This window comes from Dermacentor andersoni, chromosome 10 (assembly GCF_023375885.2).
Source record: "Dermacentor andersoni chromosome 10, qqDerAnde1_hic_scaffold, whole genome shotgun sequence".
NCBI classification, from domain to species: Eukaryota; Metazoa; Arthropoda; class Arachnida; order Ixodida; family Ixodidae; genus Dermacentor; species Dermacentor andersoni.
Window position 1 is genome coordinate 105,148,501 of NC_092823.1, and position 25,202 is coordinate 105,173,702.

Below are 25,202 nucleotides of genomic sequence, written 5' to 3' on the forward strand. Positions count from 1 at the left end.
GTTCACCGATAGAAGGCTCTCGGCGGCGGAGGCTGTTCGGGGTGCGTTCCGCTTCGCTCGCTCTCGGCAACCCAGCAGGAATGGCAGTCGTGGCTTCTCGAAACACGTCCCCCGTGGCGTAGACCAGCTAACGTGAGGTAATTCAACAGGTGCGGGCGGGCCTGCTTGGTGGAATATTTCGGTACCCAGGAGAAAAGGTAAGCAATTGCTATGCAGTACCTTAGGTGTTGTGGAACGTGGTACTCGTTGATCAGTATCCGGCTTGCCATTTTTGTAAGCATGTAATCAGAAAGGCTGGCCAAGTACAGCTTGGCGGGAAATGTCGCTTGTTATTACCGCATATCTCGGAATACTAATCGGGGAATATTGCCCCTTCGTTCGAGTTCCGCGCCTGTCATGTGTGTTTCTTTCCCCGTCCGTTGTCGTCTGCGCGGTTACATGATGCATTCCAATATTGCCCGTGCGGAGTTATTTAAGAATGATTGTTTTGTATTTTGTGATCCACCGCATGAGCGGTGGATACACGCATGCGGTGGATACGCGAAAGGAAATGCGCGAACGTTTTTTTTAGTCACCATGGTTGGTCATAGTGGTACGATACATTTACTGGTGATAGTGGGGGTGCAGCAGGTGGGGTAAGGAAGGCATCTACTCGGCTATTGATAAACCTGAGCGTCCTATGAGCTGAGATCGACGGTGTGTAAACAGGTGTCAATGAGCCTCTTGTCTCGCAGAAGGCAATCAGCAGTTGTTGGTATCAATTCCCGATTACCGCGGGCCCTCCGTGGTCTCGCGGCAAACTGTAACGGTAATCTGTAACAACTGCATAATTGGAAATAATTTTGCAACGCTCATGTACGAATTTAGCACTTTGACGTGTGGGCTACCATCCGCGTAGCATCTGCACTTCACGTTCAACACCAGGCAGTGATGTCTCACTTTGGCTGTCTGTCCCCGTGCCTACAGGGTGGATCCCCACTTCACCTCGAAAGTAATCTTACGTTTCTTGAAGTTTTTTTCTGGTACACAACGACTGATTAAGATGTTGATAAGAAATGGGTCGTCTCGCTTTGTGATGATGACTCCTCATATGATCAAATCAAGAACTCGGTCGTTATTAATCATTAACATTTAGCATACAGAATAAGTGCAGCTGTGAGTACATACTTGTTTCCGGGTGGTGTTCAAAGCAAGATTTTTCTCCTACGGTTCGCAAATAAAATTCAGAATCGCCACAGGAAAATTCAAATCATATTATATTCAGTCGACAAACAGTTCCTAGTAAATATCGAAAGGAAGTATTCATACCTCTTATTTTCCTTCGCCAACGTGCTCAACCGGTTATTACATTAACACAGCAGCGTTTTCTACGTAATAAGAGTGCAAGACAGCTTGTGTCTTTGCTAGCTGAGTACTTATATTGTAAACATTTATGCGGACTTCATCTCCATCAGTACAAAATCATCATCAGTCATAGGCTCGTGTTCGTTCTTGCGTCGGCGCCATTTTTTACTTCTTGGAATAAAGCGTCTTCTCGACCGTGGTATTTCAACACGAACTTCATCACGTCAGTTCCGCTGCCCTGACCCAATACAGGGAGGAGGCTACCTGTTGTGGTAATTCAGTAATTACAACGTACGCGTTGCTGAGTACGAAGGTGCCATCTCTAGAGAGGCGACCGCTTTTAGATTAGACGAAAACACTTGCTCTCCGTATAGACTCGTCTAAGGGTCGCACTTGTTTATGACAATTTCGACGAGGTGCGGCCCTTACACGTGGCCGGAGCTTCTGGTCAAAATGGTGCCGGTGCAGCCGCCGGCTTGTGCACACCCCGGAAGTACTATTGTATAAGATGTCAACGTGCAGCTCTCTCAATCTAGTAGCTGCCTCCATAAGTAAGCAGTGCGCGCCACATCAATGCACCCAACACGATTGCTTCTCTGTTCTATTTTTTTTCCATAGTTTGGGCTGGCAAATTGGCGGTGCGGCCCTTACGCGGGTGTGGCCCTTAAACGTGTCTATACGGTATTTAAATTTTGTGGGCGCGAGGGAACGTCAGATGCTGAAAATTGAACCGGGCTACCCCACTAAAGCGTACATCTTACTCAAATTGTAGTTTTTGTAACTAAAATGCCAGAATTAAATTTTTATTGCGATAGCCATTATATGGACACTCCAGGCGCATTTCGGCCCTCGCTATGGCATTGAGGTTCTTTATAAAGGCCACAGGCGATAAAAGCGTCGCCGCACGCCGTATGCTGTATGTGCGAGTGAAAGCCTGTAAGGGTGAGCAGGTGATCATGGCTCAATCTCTCACAGCAATGGTGGACAGCGAACGTAGAACTGCAACTATTTGCGCCGACACATTTTCTCGTGTAATATTGGGCAGGTGTTCTCTTATTTTTCTTATACTGCCTGACCAGGTGCTTACGGTGGACATAAATATTGTTGTGCAGCTTCATGGTATGTGTTACGATGAGCACGTATTGTCAGCTTTCGCAATCTCTGGTAGGTGTCCTGCTGCTTTTGTTTACACGCACACCCTTGCACTGCATTCGAGGCTGCTATCCCTCCGTGTGAAAGTTCGTACTTGTAAATAAAAGCTTCAATTGGTAGTCAGCGCTTGTTCCCGCTGGTTCATTCCCTGAGTCTTATTAGGTTCGGACTATTTCGAAATCATGAATGCGTTGCTCGCCAGCTCGCACCAATGAAACCAGCTCGCCCCAATGATTCTCTCACTCCGATAAAATTATCCTTGCACGCAGGATTGACCAATCAAAAGCCGTGCGACGCAAAAGAGAAACCTCAGCGTTGCCAGGATAACCCCTAGCAAGGGAAATCGAAGACTGCGTCATGGGAACTCTGGTCACTTACCGGGACCTTCCCGGAGGTCCGATGAAGATCAAGTTCGCGGATGAGATATCGCGGCATTGCTTGTGCCGGCAGTGCCACATGCTGTCCCTGTGTATGTACTCGGATTCTGCTTCCCACATGTTTTGCGACGACTGCCTCAACGATCAGAGCTACAAGCACCAAAAGTACGAAATCTACTGTCCGGATGAGGGCAAGGATGTTTCCCTAGCACAGGTAACGTACTCCAACTGGGCCGACTTTGTTGATGAACTGCTTATTTTGTCGCTTGAAAATTGTTTCCCCAAATCTCCATCACCAAAACCATGCATAACCTACAACTACAGCATGTATTTTTTTTTAATGAAGATTCCTTTGCCAACCCTCCCAAACCTTCCTGACTATGGCTCCTGGGTGTTGCTCCTTTCTGAAATCGACAAATTTAGAGCATTTTAATAAAGACTTCGCAAAAGATTCGCCTCACATACATTCCAAGATGTGCGTTGGGTGTGGATAATGTTTTTTAAGCCACTGAGTTCTGTGAAGTTTAATGAACGTCAACTGCAAGTGAGAACCCTATACGGAAATGTTATGAGTGAAAACATCAAATTTTTCGGACCTAGCAAACTAGGGAAGCACACAGAGCCACTTGAAACATGCGCCCAATGTAAAACTTCGCGAACGAACAATGCAGTAAATGAAACCTTTACACAATGCGATGACATATTGAGACCAAGTGCAAACACCACGACTTTATCTTCTAACTTGTCCTAAGATACTTTAGGCATATTATTCAAACTTGCAGCTTGGATCCACCAAGAAGTGTTTGCAGATTTCTGCAAGAAGTTTTAAATCTCTGTTTTCATTGATGGTGTTGCCTTCTACACGTTGTGTTGGTAATTGTGCACAAGGCGTCTGCTTGTGCAGAAACCCGCATCGGCTGGCACTGAAGGGCCTGCCTGTCTGTTTGACCGGTGTCTAAATATATACTTAGGTAATAACAGCAGATTGCATGTCGGAATTTGGGAATGAAAGGCTAGCACTAATGAAGTAATATCAATTCAGCGAAAATTCCACACTTCGTAGCAGTTGCAAGAAGTATGTCATCGAAATATGTAGAAATGGTGTTCCTTTTAACAGTTATCATCTTTTATTTTATTTATTAGCACTATAGTGCTAATAAATTAACCGAGACATCTCTGGCTACGGCATAAACTCTTTATACGATAACCTCTCAGGTGATATTGTAAAAGAAACATGGGATTTCAACAAAGCATTGTGTCATTCGCGATGCTACACAAAATATACGCCTTCGGATACTTTTTACTAAAACACGTATTTAGAAACGTTTACATGCTAGTCTTGGAGGCGCAGGCATACCATAAATGGCGTGGAATATTCATCACCTTCTCGTCAAGTCGTTGGTATTTTCTCACAGTATTCTTGGCCTCCAGTATTGCGACACTGCACCCCACGTCGAATCACTGACGCGGAGCTGGTCAGCGTGCGTTTTGTATGTTTGGTCGGGTTATATAGCTTGAGTCGACGGAGGGGAACAATATCACTCAGTGGGCGCTCAGACGCCACCATACGTTTGATAGGGTCCACCTCATAAATGACTTCGGTAACCTGGAACAAAACAAGGTATAGGATCTTTGTAGCGTGGTAGAAGCTTCACTTACAGACAAAATCTTCGATATCAAAACAAGAGGAGCCTTACGAGATGACAAGTAGCGGTATGGGCATTCTGATGATGTCTGCGACAAGATGGTAACGTAAGAAATCGATATTCATATGAAGGCACGCATAACGCCTATTTGTTGTCGAGGGCAGCTGCAGAACGCTGTCTCTGAAAGCATAGCGGCGACTTTGGAGTACTGAAGCCTAGAGGGTATTATGCATTCACAGATGTGCGCCAGATGATAATAATCTGTTTACCAATTTTGGAAGCGTGAAATGCTTAAAAAGCTGAAGAAAATGAATATCATTCTTGCAAACATCCCTTTAGTAATAGCCAAACTATATTCAATAGAAGCCTTTTTTTTCGTAGGTTATTATCCACTTCAGCAGCAAAACTTTTGTGAAGTATAGGCTTCTTATTAGGGCCAAAAGAAATGCCCGGGGAATGTGGTCTGTGATTCAAACGCATCCTTTACATTTATTTCAGATGTTTCAAGCTCGTGATCTGGTCACCATACTTTGTGATCAGTATGTGGAGTGCCCTAATCAACCAAAGTGCACTGTCAAACTGCCTCTCGGGCAACTTGAGGTATGATTAGCATGTTCTGTTACTTATGGCCTCTTCATCTTTTTTGCTCAGGAACTATGGAAAATATTGAAGCTTCGTGTATGGCGTAACTTGGCATCTTAGACATCTACATTTATAAGGGGTAAAAGCAAATTCGTGAAGACCACAGAAGTGGACAAGATGGGTGCTGGTCTTCGCATAATTAATCACCACAGAAACGTCTCTAATAGGACATCTATGTACATTACCTGTGTATCCAGCTTCCACCCAATCTAGCAACCTAAGTGTAGCTTGACATGCTAAAAAAGCAGAGCTTTACTATTTCAGACTATACGCGAATGATAAATGATAGTAAAGAGCTAAATAATAAAATAATGCTTGTTCTACAAGAAATGCGAAATAAATTCCGTTTTATGCCCATATCACATTTGGCCGGGGCATTATGCGCCATAGTTTTTTTTTTACTTTATCCCATTTAGTGTCTTTTAGTGTCCATAAGCGGTAAATATGTGAGTAACCTCAATAACCACTCAGTCTAATTTTCTATAATTTAATGCTACAAAAAAACAATATCTTTACTTTGACACCAACAGAACCTGCACTGAGGAAATTCTTTCTCGGATGTAATTGGATATCTCAATCAGGCTCTTAACAAAGTTGGGTTCATTAATTAAAACGCTATTAAAACGCAGACGACCTTGTCATCTGTCTATATGATTAGGCTTTTTATGTCTGCTGCGTTCCTCTACTTGAAAGGCTTTCTTAACCATCGCGACTCTTCAATTTTACCTCACAGTCAGTTGTTACTTTCACCCAGGGGACTTGAAGGAAATGAATTGGTATGATTAACGACAAGAGAAACAAGCTTTAGGAATCATTTCGCTTTTAGTTGCAGGTAAGAAAACTGCACGAGCAGTAAAGACACGATACGCGCGTAGCAGCGTTTGGGCTTTTCAATTCAGAGGCGAAATGAGATATACACCCATTACTGGACCATATTTAGAACTGTTCACAGTTAAAGGAAGTCTGAGTTGGCCCTGTGATTTACTGCGCATAAATGATAGCCGGAAATATCTTGAACTAACAGAACGAGTGTTAAGTTTGGAAGCGACATGGTGCTGCAGCATAGATTGTTCATATAGGGATATAGTCATCCAAGTTCCCAACGTGTGGGTCTCGTTGGCCTTCAAGAGGTGTTTATTTTTCTTTTGGGTTGCTTACTTGCTAAATTCTAAATATTGCTAAATTGTAAACAAATAAATATTAAAGTTTGTCCAATCCAATCCAATGTAAACAAATTAGGAACGCAGCCAAATTCTGCGCGAAGATATACTTATATAAAAATTGAGAAAATGTACCAAAACTGTGTGGGGAAGTTCCCTGTGAAGAGCGATAGCTTTAGCTGAAGTGAAGTCGGCGCATGTCGAAAATGAACAAGTTTTTTTTGCCCAGATGTAGGAGCGAGGCAATCACATCTACGCCTGGTGCTATGGAACCAACATTCAGGGGTTATCGGGTGCTTTCAAGAAAAGCCTTCATCTTAAAGTGGAGACATCGAGTAGGCCGGCGACGATGTTCTTTGGTACATCATTGAATTTGTCTTTCGCAGAAACATTACATAGAATGCAAGGAGATGTCAAGCATCAAGTGTACCAAATGTGGCCACAAAGTACCATCCACCTCATGGATGCAGCACAAGACCGATTGCCAGCCCACGTGCGACAATGAGTTGCCACGTAAGGTAAGCTTTAGCGGGGACATAGTCCAACTGTTATCTTGCTTGGTAAGTGAGATGTGCAGACCATGAGACTATATACCATTTATTTCTAAAAAGCAAATCGAAACAAGTCGTGTTGCAGAGGGTCCATTTTAACGTCTTTATCATGAAGCATTGTACCTGAAAGAAGAATCGTCACACAGTACGACGCAGGAATAGTAGGTGTAAAGTCGACATTGCCGCTATCACTTTGCAAAAGTAACAAAGAAAAGCAATTGATTTGGGCAAATCATGCAGAAATTTTATTTCGGATTACAGAGGTAGTAATAGGAGTGATAACAGAAAGGGAAAAAATTTAACAAGTTGTTTTGAACATTGGCTGTTTTATTTATAGATTGCAGGCTAACCTAGCTTTTGACTTTAAGAAAGGAAATGAATGAGTTTAAAAATAACCTGAAAACATCAAACACTGCGTTCGTAACATTTTGTTGCGATTACAGTGATGTACGATAGCACTGCTTGTTATTTTAGAGCGACAGCTGACCTGTCTCTGCCCCCTCATAATTTTGATGACCGCCTGTGTCACTCTAAAGTACACAACAAAAGAAAAATTATCATAATACCACGAAAACATGGGAAGCACAAGATTACTTATAATCTATCTGCCACGTTTTCGCAATAATAATTTCAATTACAATGTACTAGCCATACGAGAGGGCTGAAGGTTTCACAAGTGCACATCTTAAGCAAGTATGTATCGTGTGTGGATGCATTCTGTATCTCGAACTTGCAATTGACTTTGTAACGCAGACTTGCACACTAGACAAAAGTTCGGTGGGCGTTACACTCTTGTAACACATGAAGGCGAAAGCCTGCTGCAAATTTGGGAGTGCATGAAGTTGTACAAGCGAGGCTAGTCTTCTTGCAAGACATAATGGCCCGGCACGCAAGGCTCAAGCGGCACGCGATGCTTCCGCAGTGGCGTACTTGCGTGGCTGTCCTCGCCAGCCGTATGAGTGTGCACGCTCATCCATCGCTCGCTGCCGACAAAGGTCGCCGCCCCCCGAATGTGACGCCAGTGCGCAGAGCACGCACGCTCACATTTCTGCGCAACAACTGGGGCTAAAGCAATTACTAAAGCTAAATTTCAACAGACACTAAAGACTGCTTGCGCGTGGGAATACGAAACCGTTATACCGTTATTAAATATGGAATGTCGTCAGCGTGCTCATTTTATACACGCGTGACGTGACGTGACGTGACGTGACGTGACGTGACGTGACGTGACGTGACGTGACGTGACGTGACGTGACGTGACGTGACGTGACGTGACGTGACGCGACGCGACGCGACGCGACGCGACGCGACGTGACGCGACGCGATGTCACGCGAGGCGACGCGATGTCACGCGAGGCGACGCGATGTGACGCGACGCGACGCGACGCGACGCGACCTCCTCCGCACCGTCAACTGTGGCGCCTAGTGATGAACGCACCAGTCAGCTAGATGGCTGCAGCATGACGTGTGCACTCAGACACGCACTAAGCGCACATTTAGTAAGCCAGAACCGTGGAGCAGCCGTGGCTTTGGGGAGGCGTGCTCGCTTCGCACCCCATAGGCCTGGGTTCGATTCCCAGCGAGAACGAAATGTACGAAATTTTCTTATCAAAGTCAATAATTTAGTTTGTTTAACTGGACATCCCTGAGAAATGTAACGCCAATGCGAGCATTGTTTGAGATGTCCTTACTCTTCGCGGCGTTGGCCATTTTTCGTCACGGCGCAGTTTCGCCAATGTAACCGCCAACATTGACACCTCAGGCTAAGAAAACAGAACTGAGCTACTCGATGCTGATCCTGGAATATTGATCATGGAGAGCACAGTTGTGCGAGATGGTGCCTAAATAGCTAACGCCTGCCCAACATATGTCTACTGAATACAGCTGGCGTCCGCAAATTCTTCGTGTTCTATATCAACTTTCCACCTACTGCATGTTATGGTAATATTGAGCACGTCTTGTTTATCTTCATTAGTGACCTTCTAGCGCTTGGTTTCTTATCCTGTTTGCCGGACAGATCTGACGCCACCTCGTTTTTTTAAGGACAGCGTGAAGCCTACTAATTGGCTAAACAAAATATAAATTTGTAATAAAAAATACATGATTCCGCCAGTAAGAATTTAAGAGATTGTTTCAGTATAAACGGGTGGCTAGTTTATACACGTAAAGCAGGAAGATATGCCAACACTTTTCACTTCACCTCTGGAAGGGTGAACTTTCCCAGGCGAGTAGGAATAATACATTTTTTTTAATTATAGGAAGAATTCTGCTCGATAGCACTTGCGAATGTCAGATTGAACAGACACCGCAGGAACCAACGTAATGCTCACTGCGCATTATACTTCACCTGCTCTCGCAGCGCTGCTTTGCGCTAATCGTTTTCTTCCCTCAAAAGGCGAAGCGCGTTGACTGCAGATAACAGCAGTCATCGTGAAGTATTACTTCGAAAATATTATGAGACAGGCAATCACATTGTCCGAGAGAGCTTCTTCATCGCAAACACGCATCCAGTGTCACAGAACGCTTTCATAGTCCCAGTTCCAGTTTCAAGGCCCCAGTCTGCTTAAACAGGTGTGTAGCTAAGCACCTTTGAATCTTTCTAAACATGAAATTTCTCGGAACACAGATGTGAGAGACTATATTTTTAAGGGTAAAATAGCACATTACGCAGGACTGTGAGCCAGGCAAATGAGCAAGAGCGCAAATTGAAATTGAAATTGAATTGATTGATTTGAAATTGAAAAGTTGCAAGTAAGCCCAAGCTGGGAAGTCACTCGTGCGTAGGTCAAAATGGGTTGCCTACAATATTTGCTTGGTGACAAAAAAATAAGTCTGTTCAAGAAGACTCGATGTACGCATGCGTGACTTTCTGACGAAGCGAAGATATCCCAGTGCGTGTTTGGTCGCAAGTTAGCCCTCCTGTTCTCTCGTCTTGCTCTCTCTCTCCTGTGTATTGAGCTCCTTTCCTCGAAACTGCAACATCAGCTGGCCTTCATTTATGCACTTGTGAAACCGTATCCTTCAGAAAATGTCTGCCTAAAAAGTTGTCCATGTTCTGCAGCAACGTCATTAGCAGATTGAAAAGCCGTGCCATGCTCTTTTTCTTCCAGCCAAAGAATACTGCGTGAGATAACTGGTTTTCACATGAAACTAAAGCAGCGAACTTTGCTTTCAGAAATCTGACCACCGAGATGGTAAGCGAAAACCTCCACCGGCATCTTCAGCGAGCCTGCCAGTCTCCGCTTCAAGGGAAAACGGATCAGCTAAAAATACAACAGCAGCTCCAAGCGCCCTTTATCCAAGCAGTCTACTTCCAGATGCTACAACAGGCGAATTTGATCAGCAGTTTCAGAGCCTGGGTTCCGCAAGCACTTCCACCCAACCACCAGTTAAGGTATATCTTTTTCATTTTACTTGTTATCGTATCCCTGTTAGTAACCTATAGTATCTGGCGGAGAACATTAACAATCTCCTTGAAGTTCTGAAGAAATACATTTAGAAGTCATTAAGGAATGGCCAGAACGCCCTTCAGGTGTTATCACAATAATCTGAACTTGGCATCCGCCTTCCCTTCAGGTATTCACGTTAACATGGGAGCTCTACTCCTGTAGTAAATTGCCTTTTCACCACAATAGAAACACTCTTACGGAGACAGGAGGCTTAGTAATACCATGAAGTCGGAAAAGCGAAGTACCGGTAATGACGCCACGCTGAAGTTCTTGCACCATCTTACTGTGACATTGTGAACCTTGAAATCGCTTTGGCGAGTGTGATTCATAGCTTATTGGCAAAGAATTATATTCCAATATAAGTGAACTGATGACTCGACCCAACAAGTTTCCAGAACACTTCCTGTGCTAGAATGACCCAAATTAGCGCAAGGTCTTCGTAATCACTGACATCCCGCTGATACGCAACTACTAAGTTAACCACGTGAACTTTAAAAAAGGCGATCTCACCTGAATTGTTTCGACTAATTACCACTATACTATCGCCATACGAACGATGTCAGAGCCCTGTAAGAACTTGTTTTCAGAATAAATACACCTAATGTTGCTATTAGGTGCCACATTAAGGACTGCTCTCCGCATGTTTGCTCGATGCATGTGTGCGTTAGTGGATCAGTAAGTGCGCTTGTGCTGTGTTTTTTCAATGCTTTCGTGCGTGTTTGCAGCGAAAATTGATGTGCGTATGCATCCACACATGCGCGTGTGGAGAACCCCTCGAGTCCTACGGAGGCACTGCTACTAGCACTGCACGAAAGTTTGCACCATGTGTTAAATAGCACGTGTAATGCAAATTCCGTGCATAATAGAAGATGAGGCCGGAAAATAACTGATGCAATATATCACAAACACCTAAACTCAGATAATGGTCCTGCGACTGCAGATAGAACTTAAAGCACCGAATATTTAGATGCGTAGCCACAATGCTGCTGCTGCAAAGCTGACACGCTGAAATAAAAAAAAATGAAAATGAAACATGCTTGAAAGTACGTGAAGCACAGCTTTCGATAATATGTTTCCTTAACTTCTTTGATATTCGCGCTCACACTGGTGCACATGAAGATGAAATAAGTGTATGAGTTGTCTATGTGAATTTCACGTCTGTTTCAGCATGTGCACTGCATCTCAACAATTCTTTCGCACTCATATATAGCTTTGTGTTTCGTGGTAGAACGTTCACGCGCCGCTTCAGCGAGGGGTCATTTCATGCCTTCCACTTCCTTGGCAGTGCAACTTCGCTTTGGTCTCGTGACACGGACTCCCTGTTAAATCCACACTGGCACACCATACGTGAACGCAGCGGTTCTCGGTGATCACGTGGCCTACAAGACGAGGAAATGGCGATGAACGTCCAACCCAGGAGAAGGGCCGACAAAAGATTCACTTTGAAATCCCTCGTTCTATATTGGCCATAATAATGTATTCTTTACACATTCCTGCGATATATTTTGAAAATATACTATGTGAACTGTTCTCCTCGACACCTTGTTTGCTCCGCCAATTATTTTTATATAATAAATAGATTTAAAAACTTTTTGGCACCTCGCACCAGCGGGGGAGAATCCTGCGCTTTGACTGATGACAAGATATGGAACATCCTGAGACGCACATAGTCAAGCCGACACAAGAAGACTACAATAAGGTGTTGCTGCGTATAGTTCGGACATCTGCACGCATAAGTCAAGAATTCACAATTTAAGTTAACAAGCAACAAAGCAAGCCCCTTGCAGTACGTGTGTAAAAAGAAAGGCAGGAAGAAACCGTAACATTACAGGCTTGTTTTTATATTTATCTTCGCAGCCACGATTGCACATATTTGCTTATAAAATGCAAGGAATTTCCATACGGGCATGTGCAACACAAAGCGCAATTATATGCTCACATCCAATATGCGGTGAAGCATACACCGCTTTAAGAAGCATAAAACAATACAAGTATGTCAATGTGACGGGAATACCAATTGTAACATTTATTTTACCAAATCGGATTTTATTTTCCAGTTCAACCTATTACCTGTTCTATCCCGCCTCAGTGCATTTCAGAAAAATTTCAAGAAAATATTAAACAAGGATTTCGAGTCGTTTTTGTGCAAGACACTGCGTACGAGGCTGCAGTCTTTCTCTCGCAACTATCTGGCTAGGCCCTGCTCCTCCTTTAGCCAGTCGTCTCATATTGGAGCTTCGGCATGCTTGCATAAGATGTCGCCGGCAAATATGGGACATTGCCCGCTCATATCACACCGTTGATTTTTCCCCTTCCATGTTTTCCTGTCCTCGACGCCATACAAACGAGACTGTTGTTCACAGGGAAAAATCACTGCCCTTCCACTCATTGAAGAAGGATGACCAGCGAAGCTGTCTATGTGTGCCCCTTAATGGCCAATTGCACTTCCGCCGCGGGTCGGCCTAGCATTTCACTACCTTTGGGATCGGTCGACGTATGGGGAGTGCTTAACGCATGCGTCACCACTGTTGCGGGTTAGCCCGGTGTTGCCATATCTTCGGGATTACTTTTCTACCCCCGGACGCGATAGTGGGGAAAGTAGCCCTTAACAGCTTCTCCGTAAAAAGAGGCTTGCAGTAATTAAAAGTGGCCGAGCAAAGAATGGCGCTGAAGCCACCGTTTCCCGAAGATCCCGAAGATAGTGAAACGCCAGGCCGACCCAGGGTGGAAGTGCAGTTCGCCAATGGGACTTACGTTCAGAAAAGTTTGTTGCAAGCTGGGTTGAGTGAAGACCTAGGAATGCATATTAGAGCGACGAGTAAAGGACTACTTCAGAAGGAGGGACTATCTAGAAAGCAGAAAATGGGCGCAACACTTCCGACTGTTTATGCTGAGGATGATGTCGACGGAGTACAACAAATGCTCATGCGTGGGGCTCACTTCGAAAAACCACAGCCAACAAATCATCCAGCTGGATCTTGTTCCCAAAAAGACAAACAGGATGGTCGCTAACGCAGTTGGTGCTGGGAAGAGATTGATACGACCGATACAGGCCTAGGTAACTGTAGAAGGTAGACAGAAAAGTGTTGAGGAAGAGAAGAAATTAGGAAAGTGCATACAAAAATGTCAGCATTAATATATCATGTATAGTATACCTGAGTAACCCAAGCAGGCTAGGTGACCACTTTTCACAACCTCGTTTCAAATGGGCAGCCAATAAATCATCATTCTCGTCATGATAATCAACAACAACCACTTTTCTTGGTATTAAAGACCTCCATCAACCCTTGTGCCATCGATTCGGCGCTCCTGTCTATTATCGGCAACTCGCTTTTGAAGAAAAAATGTACTGCTCACAAGACGTAATGGAAGTTTGCCACTAGAGGCTGTCAATGTTGCAGTAAGTCTAAAATAAGGTCGTGGTCATCATTCTATGAATTTAGCTTCCTTTCAGTAAAAATTTCTTGACAGCAATTTAAAGACATTGCTCGCTGTCTTCACAGTCACAAGGCCCAGCATCCATCGAGACTGAAAAGACTACGTGCAAGCACTGTCGGAAGAATGTAAAAAAATTCAACATGCCGCGTCACCTGGAAGTATGCTACGACGTGGAAGCTCCTTGCCCTTACTGCGATAAAAATGTCGCTCGGAAAGACATGAAGGTGAGCGTACAAATTTCGTTTTGTTCCTTCAGCGCTCATCTTAAGTAAACCTCAAATACCAATACAGACGCAACTGTCTGAGTTGTATTCGCTGGGAAGTGCATATATGATGTGCGCACAGAAATCCAAACGAAATTTATGAATCCCACATTGGTCCCACAGTTGTGTGATTCAGGTGCGTGTGAACGACATCACTACATTGCGTTATCTAAAATACAGATTCCGCCACTTCCACACAGAACTTCTCGCTCCAACGTTTGTTTATAATGCGTGTACTTTTCCTGTTTATTAAGTTTAGCTGCAGGAAGTATTTTTATTAAACGACGGAAACGCGCTTTCATTTGGTACTAATTTGCAATACTAGACTAGTGAGCAATGCCTGTCAAAATCACATATTTCATCTCCTATCCAGCTAACTATCGATGCATTCAATGTTATTTATTACCTCACAATGGCTATTGGATATGGTGACCTGAATCAAGTGTAGTCGATCCATCAGCTGACACGGCCACACACAGACACACACACACACCGAAATATATATATATATATATATATATATATATATATATATATATATATATATATATATATATATATATATATATATATCTTTGCAAAAATAACAGGTTAAAATTTAAGAAAATGCTGATCTACGACCTCACCAAGTTCTTGTTGTTAACTCTGAAAATCCCAAGCAAGTTCTCAGCTTAAAATGACAAGTGTATAGGACGTTGTATCCGCGGCTTGAAGCTATGTTTTATCATACTCCTAAATCTATTTGACAATATTTAAAGATTGACTTTTTAACAAAACAATTTTAACAGAAGACACGGTGAATTTTGCCATAATCACCCATGGCATGAACAACTCGATTATACTTTAACATAAAATATTCAAGAATAACTGGTGCGGTTACAGATTTAAAGATAGCACCCGCTGAAAGGCATGTTATCTTAGTCGAATATTTTAAAGATCCACAGAGAGGATTACCGTTGTCAAATTGTCCAGACATTCTTCAGAGCAACTTTCGCAAATACATTACATTGTTATGCCCAGCATTTTGGCGGCAGTTAAGTATTTTTTTTTCGCGATCTCATGACTGCTAGCGGCAGGGCTTCATTCAAACATATAACATCAGCGTGCTTTATATGTATCAAACAGTTCATCTAAATAGTACAAGACTTTGGTTAGGCAGTCACACATTCTCAGTTAAGTGATTCTCGCATATGTATCCCCCTCCCCGCCCTGCAGATGTCAAATGTCAAAGTATGACGATGGCTGGATTTCCGGCCAGGGTGACCGCAGTCTAATCAGCGCGCATTACAGAAACGTTTCGTACCCTGGTTCAGTTGTGCCACGTTAAACGCATCTTATGAAGGCTAATTTGGAATCTTTCAACGCACTGCTTCACGGGGCCCTCGTGTTTTGCGTATGAACCCCAAATGCAATATATCAAGCAGCCGACAAAAAATATGATAATTTACAATTCTTCCAGCAAATAGTACTTTGTCAAAAGTCTAGCTTCTTCCTGTTTTACAGACTCGAGTTCATGATTACAGAATAATGTTTTATTGAGCTAATAAGCGCAGTACTATAATGAAGCTACGGAAGGGGGTCTCAGAGCACAATGCTTTAAAAGGAGTTCTTGTCAGGTAGCACCAAAAAATAACATTAATAAGCCGCACCGTAAAAAGTGCAAAGCAGGCAAATGAACGGACATAATAATACATCAGTTCTTGAATTGTTCAACATAACTTTGATAATACAAAAGTAGTACAAAATAATAGAGGTAAAGCAACAATGAAAAACAAAATAATATGAAATATTGCGTACAAATTTTGTAATTGCACTCCTGTTATGACATATAAAAAGCCTTCAACGTTATTCATAAACATTAGTAGTATTCCGATTACTTCACTCCAAACTTGGCTACCTGATATGGTATTCTTCAATCTTTAACTTGTTCTTTATAGTGTGCTATAGCTTCGAATCTTCGGCCCTCGCTAGTCTCTTTCTGACAATATTCTGCAGTTTACTGTACACTTGTTTTTCATAAATTGACACTTGCATCAATTCTTACCATTGCAGGCGCATACTGAGGAGTGCATGCGTAAATTTGAAGAAACACGCGAGGTAAGACACCTGAATTTTTCTTCAATTTTTCTTCAGTGGGCCAAGAGGCATTTTGGTATTGCAATTATACAGCCAAACGTCCATTTAACAAAACGTGGTCTTGCGGAATTCTCGGTTCTATAAATAGTTTTTGGAGTCCTCCGATGACTATACTCAGAGCCATATATTTTTGAAAACCTCGAAGCAACGAAGGAAACTGAACTGGTTGCCAGGTATAATAAAGCTTCGGGGCTGAAATACCTGCCGCGAAGAAAGTGGTAACGAGAAACTTAAGTTCTCAAAATGCCTTGAAATTTATTCATGCTTTCGTGTCTCAACATTGCAAAGCTTCACATCGCCTTTACCAGATGCAGCCCTAGACTTTATCGCAGCCTTCTTGAAATGGAATCGCGGTCAACGATAAATGCATACGTACACCGACGAAATATTAATTTTTTATCTTTTTCAATACATACACGTTTTTCGTATGATTCTTGTGTTTGCAACTTACCGAAGCTCTATACTTCGCGAAATAACTGCCAGGGGCAGTGGGCCTTGTTCAACCGAGGCTGAACAGTAAATATCTTTAAGAACGTCCAATAAAACTTAAAACTTAACGAAGTGTCTACCTGTCCACGTCAAAGCAAGAACCGGAAGGCATGGCTCAATTGTTTGTAAAAATTATTGTTTTGTTACGATTTAAACCCCTCATAATATAGTAGTCATATACTTTACCATTTGGCCGCAAAATGCAACGGTGGAAAATGGTTAATACATAAACAGAGCTGATATGTGCTAAATCGTAGGTTATGTCCAATAACACCTCTCAGCTATCGGTTCATAATGTCAACTGAAGGCAGCCGATTCGCGTGGATTTCACTCTGCGTTTTCATACTTTTTTGTAGCGCAGACCCTTTCCATTTTTCGAAGCTTGCATTTGTCAGCAATTCTGATTTTTTTGTATAGATCTCGCGAGTGAGCAGAGCTCTCGTGAATAACGTTGCCTGGCCTTACTAAAAAATGTTTCCCTTGGAAATATTTGTTATTCTGCCATTGATTAAGACTTCATGAACCAGCCCTCGTTGATGTTTCATAGATGGCTCAAACATATATACCAGTCGCGGATAATGTTTGTGTGATACATTATATCTTGAATATATTATGTATTGCCATCTACCGCAGTGTAGCACGTTGTTACAAAAACACAGAGAGGATTTTTCGAAGGAAGAAAGCTTCGGAGCTAAACGAAAAATTGTCTTCGTCTTGGGATTGCACCGCTGACTAAGACCTTTCACTGACGGTCGCACTGGCAACGGGGCTAACAAGAGTTCCAGGAGATCGCAGAGCGAAGTCGATGTAAGCTACAGCTCGATCAAAATGCGACGACGCTGCGGATAGGTACTGCGGATGTCTACAAGGTTGATGAATATTAGGCCAGTGAAGCATTGGCGCCCAACGAAGAGTCGCATGAAGCCACAGAATAAACCAATAGGGTATCTTCTTTAGCTTCGCTCTTTACTCGGGTGCATAATATTTTCGATGACCATGACCATGTTTTCGATTGGCATTGCAGTTCCGTTTGAAACAGGGTGGCGACAAATAGCCACCTAACCCACTTGTGCTAGGAGGTTTGCATCTATTGAATCATAGCATTTTATTCTAGGCGTATATTATATTCTCTCTCTTCAGTAAAACAAATTTCTCTATATGGTACAACCACTTATGCTTCCAACGGTCTGAGCATCATTAATCTCCTCCCTAGTATTTTTCACCTCATTATTACTCTAAAGATATATTTCTTATCGACGCTGCTAACTAATTGTCCTGTCATTGTTGAATTTCAGCACTTGTGGAAGCGTAATTTCCATATCATTAAACTTGCTCCCCAGTTTGGATTTCTGCCGAACTAATATGTCATTATATCTGAGGAGGCGCGAAAGAATGTCTCCACAACGATAAAAATAAGCAGGAGTGGGCAGCCGCTCTTGTGCTTTCCATGTAGGTGCGTTTACATCGGGAACCTATTGGAAAGGCCTGATGCATTTCCTTTCTGCTACCCAATTTCACTTCTTGTTTAGCTCTCTTCGTGTATGTGCGCGTCGTTTGAGCGCTTTTTATAGGTCTCGATTAGGAAAGCCCCAACAGCCCCAACAGCAGACCATGGTGTACGTTCGACTGTGTGGCTCCAGCAGCTACGGCGTATATGCTCCGCCATAAAACCACACAGATTTTATTATCTGTATCGTCGTTACATTGCCGCCCCTCTAAAATGAAGTGGCCGGCTCAAGCATATTTGCGTTCACTGGGAGTGCGTGGAACAGCTATTTTTTTCAATACTTCAGCGCTGTTTGCTCTTCCGTATGAGATATATAGAGTGTGTTTACCTATTGCTGGCCTGTCTCTTGACTATTGTAACCATAGCATGCGCTTTTTTTCTTCTTTTTAATTCCAGGCAAGCGATGCTGCAGCTGCCACTTCTGGAAACTCCAAGAAGGTAGGACCACATCACGTTTTATTATTTGTTGTCAGTGTGCTGCTCTATTGCTATAAATCAGAGTGGTCTACGAAGCGAACACATGCAAAACTCGCCTCTTTTCGTTCTTTCTAAACACAAACCCTGGGGCGCTGTAGTGTACAACAATTCCAAACTTTCCTATTCAAATTCTGCAATCAGCCCCCTGTGACTGGTCGACAACTTTTTTGGACCACCCCCACTTCACCTGTCTGTCATGCGATGTCACGAAAATCGCGACAGCTCCCCATCTGATATGACGTGAGCACATTGAATATGCATGATTTGGCCGAACAATAAAATAGTTATTTCTGATTCGATGCCTTTTCAACATTAGCCCTCGGCTATTGGTCAAGAGTTTTCGGGCTGCACCCACTTCATCTGCCTGTCACGCGACGTCACAATACCGCGAGAACTCACCAAGTCAAAGTGCAGTGTACGCATTAAAAATACAATAATATGCCAAACAAAAGTGAATATTCTTCTGAATAGCCGCAGGCTGCCCCGTTCCGAAAGGAATAAAAGATGGCTGCCACCAATCACTCGGGCACTGGCTACTCGCACCTGCTGGAGAACATGGGTTTATTTGCGCATAATAAAGCTTTCTGCGTGGCCATGTAACGTCTTCAAGCACATTCGGCACGTTTACGACCTCGTTCTACCAACGCTTCTTTGTTGAGGATCCGTTTTAGCGTCATTCTTCACCTGCCATTGCATGCCGCCGCAATTTTCGGCCAGCCACTGCAAACGAACTGAGGGAAAGCGGACCAATTGCAGACGCCGGCACCACCCTCTTCATCCGGTTATGGATTTTCAGTGCAGTGGCTCGGCCCTATCGAATCCATCTCCACTTGTGTTGCTCGCCTCGTGCTAGCCAATCAGATACGACCAGCCGCTCAATGTAGGCAATGTTATTCGTTTTTCAAGCAAACAAAAGTGACCTCCTATGATCGAGGAGAGCGTTTAATTGGTCTGTTCAGACAACCCTGTGAGTCGCCGCCCGATGTCTGCGTCAGCGGTTACGCAAATTTGACTTTAGGAGATTGGAATAAAAACATATTGGAATAGTTTTGCGTTATAGGGCCCCTGTAACAAAATTTTACGTGGTAGGTGTTAGCACAAGAACGAGCTAAGGACCGCGGTAACAACGATCGAACAAAAAGATGTTAGGTGTATTGGTAAAAAACAGGAAGTTAGTGGTGTGGATCAGGGTGCACACGGGTATTGCCGGTATTCTAGTTGACGTTCAAAGAAAGAAATGTTATGTAATGCGTAAGAAGTAATGCAATGCGTTACATGTAATGTAATGCGGTTATGTAATTCGAAAGGTAGATGACCGCTGGTCCATTGGAGTTACAAAATACGTGTCAAGGGAAGGAAAGCGCACTAGAAGACGGTAGGAAATTAGGTGGTTCATGAAATTAAGAAATTTGCAGGTGCAAGCTGGTATGAGCTAGCGCAAGACAGGCGTAATTGGAGATCGCTGGGAGAGGAGTTCGTGGTACAGTGAACATAAAAAAATTTCTCCATAAATAGGAGCAATAGTTGAGCTTAGAGAGTGCGCTTCTTTTTTCCGGTCAAGTTTTCACTGAGCAAGTTATTAGCCTTCCCTCAAAACTACCCGTGCTAGGCTTCGCAAAAGAGTATTCAGTTCTTTTTCCTCGAAACCAGCTTTACTATTTCATTAAAACGGTAAACCTCTCTTTGCCAGCATTGCTAAGCTCAAGAGTGCAGAGAGCAAGCATAGAGCCTTCCTGAAATCAAAAGTTCTGTTAATGTGGCTGAAGGACCACAATTCCTTGGAAAACTCGGGCAGCGTTTATTGGCTCTAAGAAAGTAATTGGCCCACATGATCACTTTGCGTAGAATGCTTTCGGCTGGGGTACCAAAAGTCATGCTCAGTTAATTAATGCGTCGCCTTAGGGCAAAGTTGAGTCTTGTGACAACGTAGCCAAGCTTTATAGTGATTTCAGAAACAGGGGCAACATAGTACCTTGAATTATCAATCAATGAAATTTATTTTATATTTCAGTATGCATGCAAGACAGTCATTTTCGAATAAAAGCTACACAAGTAGCTTGACATTTTTCAAATGATTTTACTAGGCAAAAGCAATGAAATTGGATGTGCACAATTATGACAGCTCAAGGCAATAACTAACACCATGCGAATGCTGCAATTGCTGGGAATGTGAATGCAATTTAAAAAAAGGTGAATAAGATATTTTAGCATTGTTTTGCGCCAGAGGAAACGGCACAACATAACAGGAAGGTAATAATATTTAGAACACCAAACAAAATGCCGAGTACAACTAGCTTCAACGTTTGTATAGCTTGACCGAGACTGGAAAGGAAGCAAATTTTTTACTGATCCTGCACTTATGATGCTATATAATGAAGAATTAAATCTCGAATACCGAGCGCATTGCCATATTTCTTAATATAGCCGGAAGCGCGCTAAACATGTTCCAATGCCCACTGTGATTCCCAGTTTAACGGTGCAGCTCGAGTCTTTATGAAAATGCTACGTTATTGCCTATCTTGCTCTCTGCGGATTTGAAGCACTCATACACTTAAGTAGCAAAGAATCAGCGTTAGAGTGAAAGGAAGTAAGCTTTCTCTGTGCGCCAACGACTAGGAGCTTTCTCTTCCTTCTTTTTCTTCAAACTGCCTACGACAAATTTACACTGCCAGTGCATAAAGGTAAACAATAGAATCTAAATGTGGTGGAAAGATTACAGATCTTAATTACTAGATGTCACCTACTTAAGTCATCCGAATCTAGATTTTGACGTTCTTCTGCTAGCACTTCTCTTTGTCATTGCCGCTTTTCCTTTTGGAGAGCCTCAGTTGCACATCTATTCATGACCACTATACTTATGGGAAATTCGCAAGTGTACATCCGTGGCAGGCCCCACTAACAGCAGTGCCTTAGACGATGCTCCAGACTGGGGGTAACAGCAAATAAAATGCTACTTTCGCTTTGCATGCAAGACAGCGAGGTTCTTAGTGCTCAAATGTTTTGGCATGGTAACATGCCTAGCAAGCCTTTCCAGGGGGGTATGATGAAAGTATAAATGACATGTACAATGCGCAACAGACACAAAATGTACGCAAAAGGCAATTCTCAACATATAAAGTACTTCATGGCGACCAGCGTTTCAAGAAAGTTTGATTGCCTTGATTGCACGAGCTGCACAGGCAGCGCTGGTCCATAGTCCAAGGACGTGTCCCAGCTCAAGGTATGACAGTCTGTGGTGAATGTTCAGTGGGGAAATTACAGGGCAGTTGCGACGATTTTTTGACAAATGTCCATTAAATTCTCTGGGCACATTTCTTTGCACACTTAAGTCATTTCTTCAGAACAGCAGGCTTGAGATTTGCGCAGATTGTTTTCCCAGATGGATTTATAACCCTCGAACCAGCTCCTCGTCAGTTATTCCTCATCTCCTCATCAGTTAATGGCCTGACTGTGTTGGGGTGCTATACGCGTAGCATGCTATGATTTAATGGCAGGCTACAGTGACAGCATTGAGGAGTCGACGACTGTGAGCTGAGCGCTAAAAGTCATGTTCCATGTGGATGGCCAAGGAACAGGTGGCAAGTAGTGCTGCGTAGTTGACTGCACGAACATGAGTCCTTGCAAGCTGCGCACAGTTTGAGCCGATGTCGATCACGTTCACCCAAGGTTAGACCTAGCGCCGTCGCCGAGTTCGCGCATCTGCTACCGGTAGACCTGATCTGAAGGTTCAGGTATTAGGCGGAAGACCACTACTTTTTAGTTAACTTTCGAGCTTATGGTTATTAACGATTTTTCATTTCGCGCAGTGCACACACAAAAAAAAAGCCACAAGCGATGACACCGGGCACTATCAACGTCAGTACTTTGCCATTCTTTAAGGAAACATCGTATTCGCTGGTGCTTCCACAAAAAATTAAGCTACGTACATGGGTGTATTTCTGCATATTATTGTGCTGACTCATAATTCAACTTTCGAGATGCCCTGTCCGCTTGTTATCCCAACACTCTAAGAACAGTTTACTCCCTTTGGAGTGCCCCTTCTGATAACGCGTGTGCCGTTCGTTACTGGAAAGTTCCGGGTTCACAGCGTTAAAGAAAGTAAACGAATCAAGGCAGATGACGAAAATTGCTGTGTGGCAGAAGGGGCACTCCAAAGGGTGTAAACTGTTCTTAGAGTGAAACGTGCATCAAGCGGTGGCTCCATTCATAGAGCAGCATAAACAACCGCCTCGTTCAGCTGCCAATGGTGTCACTACTAGAATCGGCGTTCTTGTGAGAAAAAAATACGCGTTCTCTAAATGAGTGGTCAGACAGGCTAAGCCTGTATTTTGTGTACTTCATGGAAAACGCAGAAACTGCGTACATGGTAATGGTACTATAAATGAATAATAGGCAGTATAACAGTACAAACAATATCGATCTCTCACTGGCTGTTTTCGAAGGTGTCTGCTCGCTAACTACAGCGTGACTCAGTGATGCGATGGTGCTTAAATGCGCAAAAGCTGCGTTATTTACCATGTTCTGACATCATTTTATGTTACCGCGGCGCGAGTTCTATGACATTTCAAGCGAACGACGAGCGGTCTCTTTACTTGCCGCTGTAAACAAATTCAGCGCTAGGTGCTTTGGACCATCACTGGCGCTTATTCGGTAAATTGTGCGCTCTATCAATCCTCGTAGAAGTGAAAAGGCAGCGCGCTAGTACATATTATAGCGAGTATGCAAAACGCTTTCTTCGGCACTAGGCGAAACACTTAAATAGCAAACAGCCCGCATGTAGTCAGTGGTTGCGGCTACTCTTGGTCTTGTGTTGCAGCGCGATGTAGTGCGCCGGGCGACGAACTTTCTCAAGAAACTACTTCTCCTGACGGCGGGTGGAATGAGGGAGGCGATTTAACGGCTGTATGTCTGGTTGAAATCGCAGGCCTGCCTTTTGGCAGCTCCGATGAGCTGGGGCAGCGTGCAGTTGACACTGCCACAAGAATACATAGCGCTAATGGTCCGGTGCGGTTACGAATCACCCGAATGTGTGCTCCTCACCTCTTTAATATTGATCGCTGGCGCGACCAGCACGCCTTTCACGTCTGGCCCTCTGGGATGCGACAGATTCGCTCGACTGCTCGGTCAAGTATGGGATTATTTTCCGCTCGTTCTTTTTTTATTTGAAGTTATTTTCAAATTTGCCGAGAGATTGTATCATCGGGTGCGTGACAGGAGGCCTAATAAACGCGAAATTTCTCTTACTCGGACATGGTCGAAAAGTTGCCGGGGTTACCATCAAAGGTTGTTCATTTTAGTGTACGAAATAACCTGGACGCCCAGATTAAAGGGCCCCTGAAACGGTTCGGACAAATTTTGTAAACACGTAAGCTACAGCTTAAGTAGAACATTCGCACCACAATTTAAGTGAAGCGTTACGTATTAATGGAGGTACAAGCGATTACCAGTTACCCTCCTCCCTAGCCATGCTTTTCCTCCTCAACTCGTTCGCCGAGCGATCGGGGCTAAGCTCCGCCTTCACTGGCTCTGCGTCACGATGCGACGCCACATCGACCATTTCCGGTTGTTTTGGAGCCCGCCCTCGACCGCGAGAAACCTCTCCGCTTGCCGCTTGGCCGTCGACTCCAAGCGAAAGCTATCGAAGCAGCGTGCGTTGCAAGCATTCTGTCGTAGCGCCGAACGTGTCTCGTATTCCGGTAATCACACATTACCTGAATATTTCGACGGGACGGTGGAGGCATAAACTCAAGCTGATGAAGAAACCTTAGCGTAGACGTACGTGAGCTGCCTGATACGGGTGCCTGCCTCGATGGTCCAGCCGCCCGTGGGCGCAGAGCTTAACCAGCCTAAGAAAGAGCTAATATTGCTCTAACCAAGTGTAAAATATTTTAAACATTTACAAAAACAACGTGTTAACGAATATACTCCTGCGAAAAATTTACACCAGCAGCAAAGAAGAATATATTTTGTTACTGCTACTGTGTGTGGTTGAGCTCTATGCCACCATGTGTCTGCACCGTGCAGACCATTCACATTTGCGCTTTTGTTCATCACCTCAAACGACACGCAAGGGGACACGGCCAGGCCCTGTCCCCTTGCGCTTGCGTTTACCCTAATACCGGACTCGCGAAACGCTATTGCGTTAGTAATAATCTTCTGTTGTAAAGTGACGGCCGCAATCACACACATCCTGGCGCCGATCAGCCACTTCTGGCGCTGCAGCCAGTCAGCTCGTGTACTGGCTTGCAGAGGGACACGATGCCGCAGCTTGACAAATTGCCAGTCGCTACGTCTGCAGTCCACAACGCAACAAAGTCGAATCAAAGCGCTCACGAAAAGACAAACCGATACTGACGGCGCAGCTCTCGTCAAAGACGGAACACGTTGTAGCACAAGCAAACGACACTTGCTGTGTGCTGGAAGTGTTCAAGTGTACTGAAATATTGTTCTTGTGCATTCTCTCTATGTTGCTTTCTTTTTATAAAAACAAATTAAATAACATTCCAACTATTACGAACATCATTTGTTTACCATAAAGTTGGAAAAATTATCGATCACGCGCCCTGGTCAA

At 43.7% G+C, this 25,202-nt stretch overlaps 1 protein-coding gene across 6 annotated transcripts in view; it reads left to right on the top strand.

Moving 5' to 3' along the window:
• Positions 1–25,202, top strand: part of LOC126544574 (uncharacterized) — a 235,665-nt gene continuing 210,463 nt past the window's right edge. For 2 of the 6 annotated variants that reach the window (XM_055077732.2, XM_055077733.2), the window contains exons 1-8: positions 5–197; positions 2,766–3,087; positions 5,018–5,119; positions 6,708–6,839; positions 10,048–10,266; positions 13,825–13,983; positions 16,075–16,119; positions 18,551–18,592. In XM_055077732.2, coding sequence (XP_054933707.1) covers positions 2,854–3,087; positions 5,018–5,119; positions 6,708–6,839; positions 10,048–10,266; positions 13,825–13,983; positions 16,075–16,119; positions 18,551–18,592 — 933 coding nt within the window. In that variant the 5' untranslated portion in view covers positions 5–197; positions 2,766–2,853. Of the gene's footprint in view, positions 198–2,765; positions 3,088–5,017; positions 5,120–6,707; positions 6,840–10,047; positions 10,267–13,824; positions 13,984–16,074; positions 16,120–18,550; positions 18,593–25,202 lie in introns of all 6 variants that reach the window. The other 4 variants (XM_055077729.2, XM_055077730.2, XM_055077731.1 and 1 more) reach the window with 3 other exon arrangements.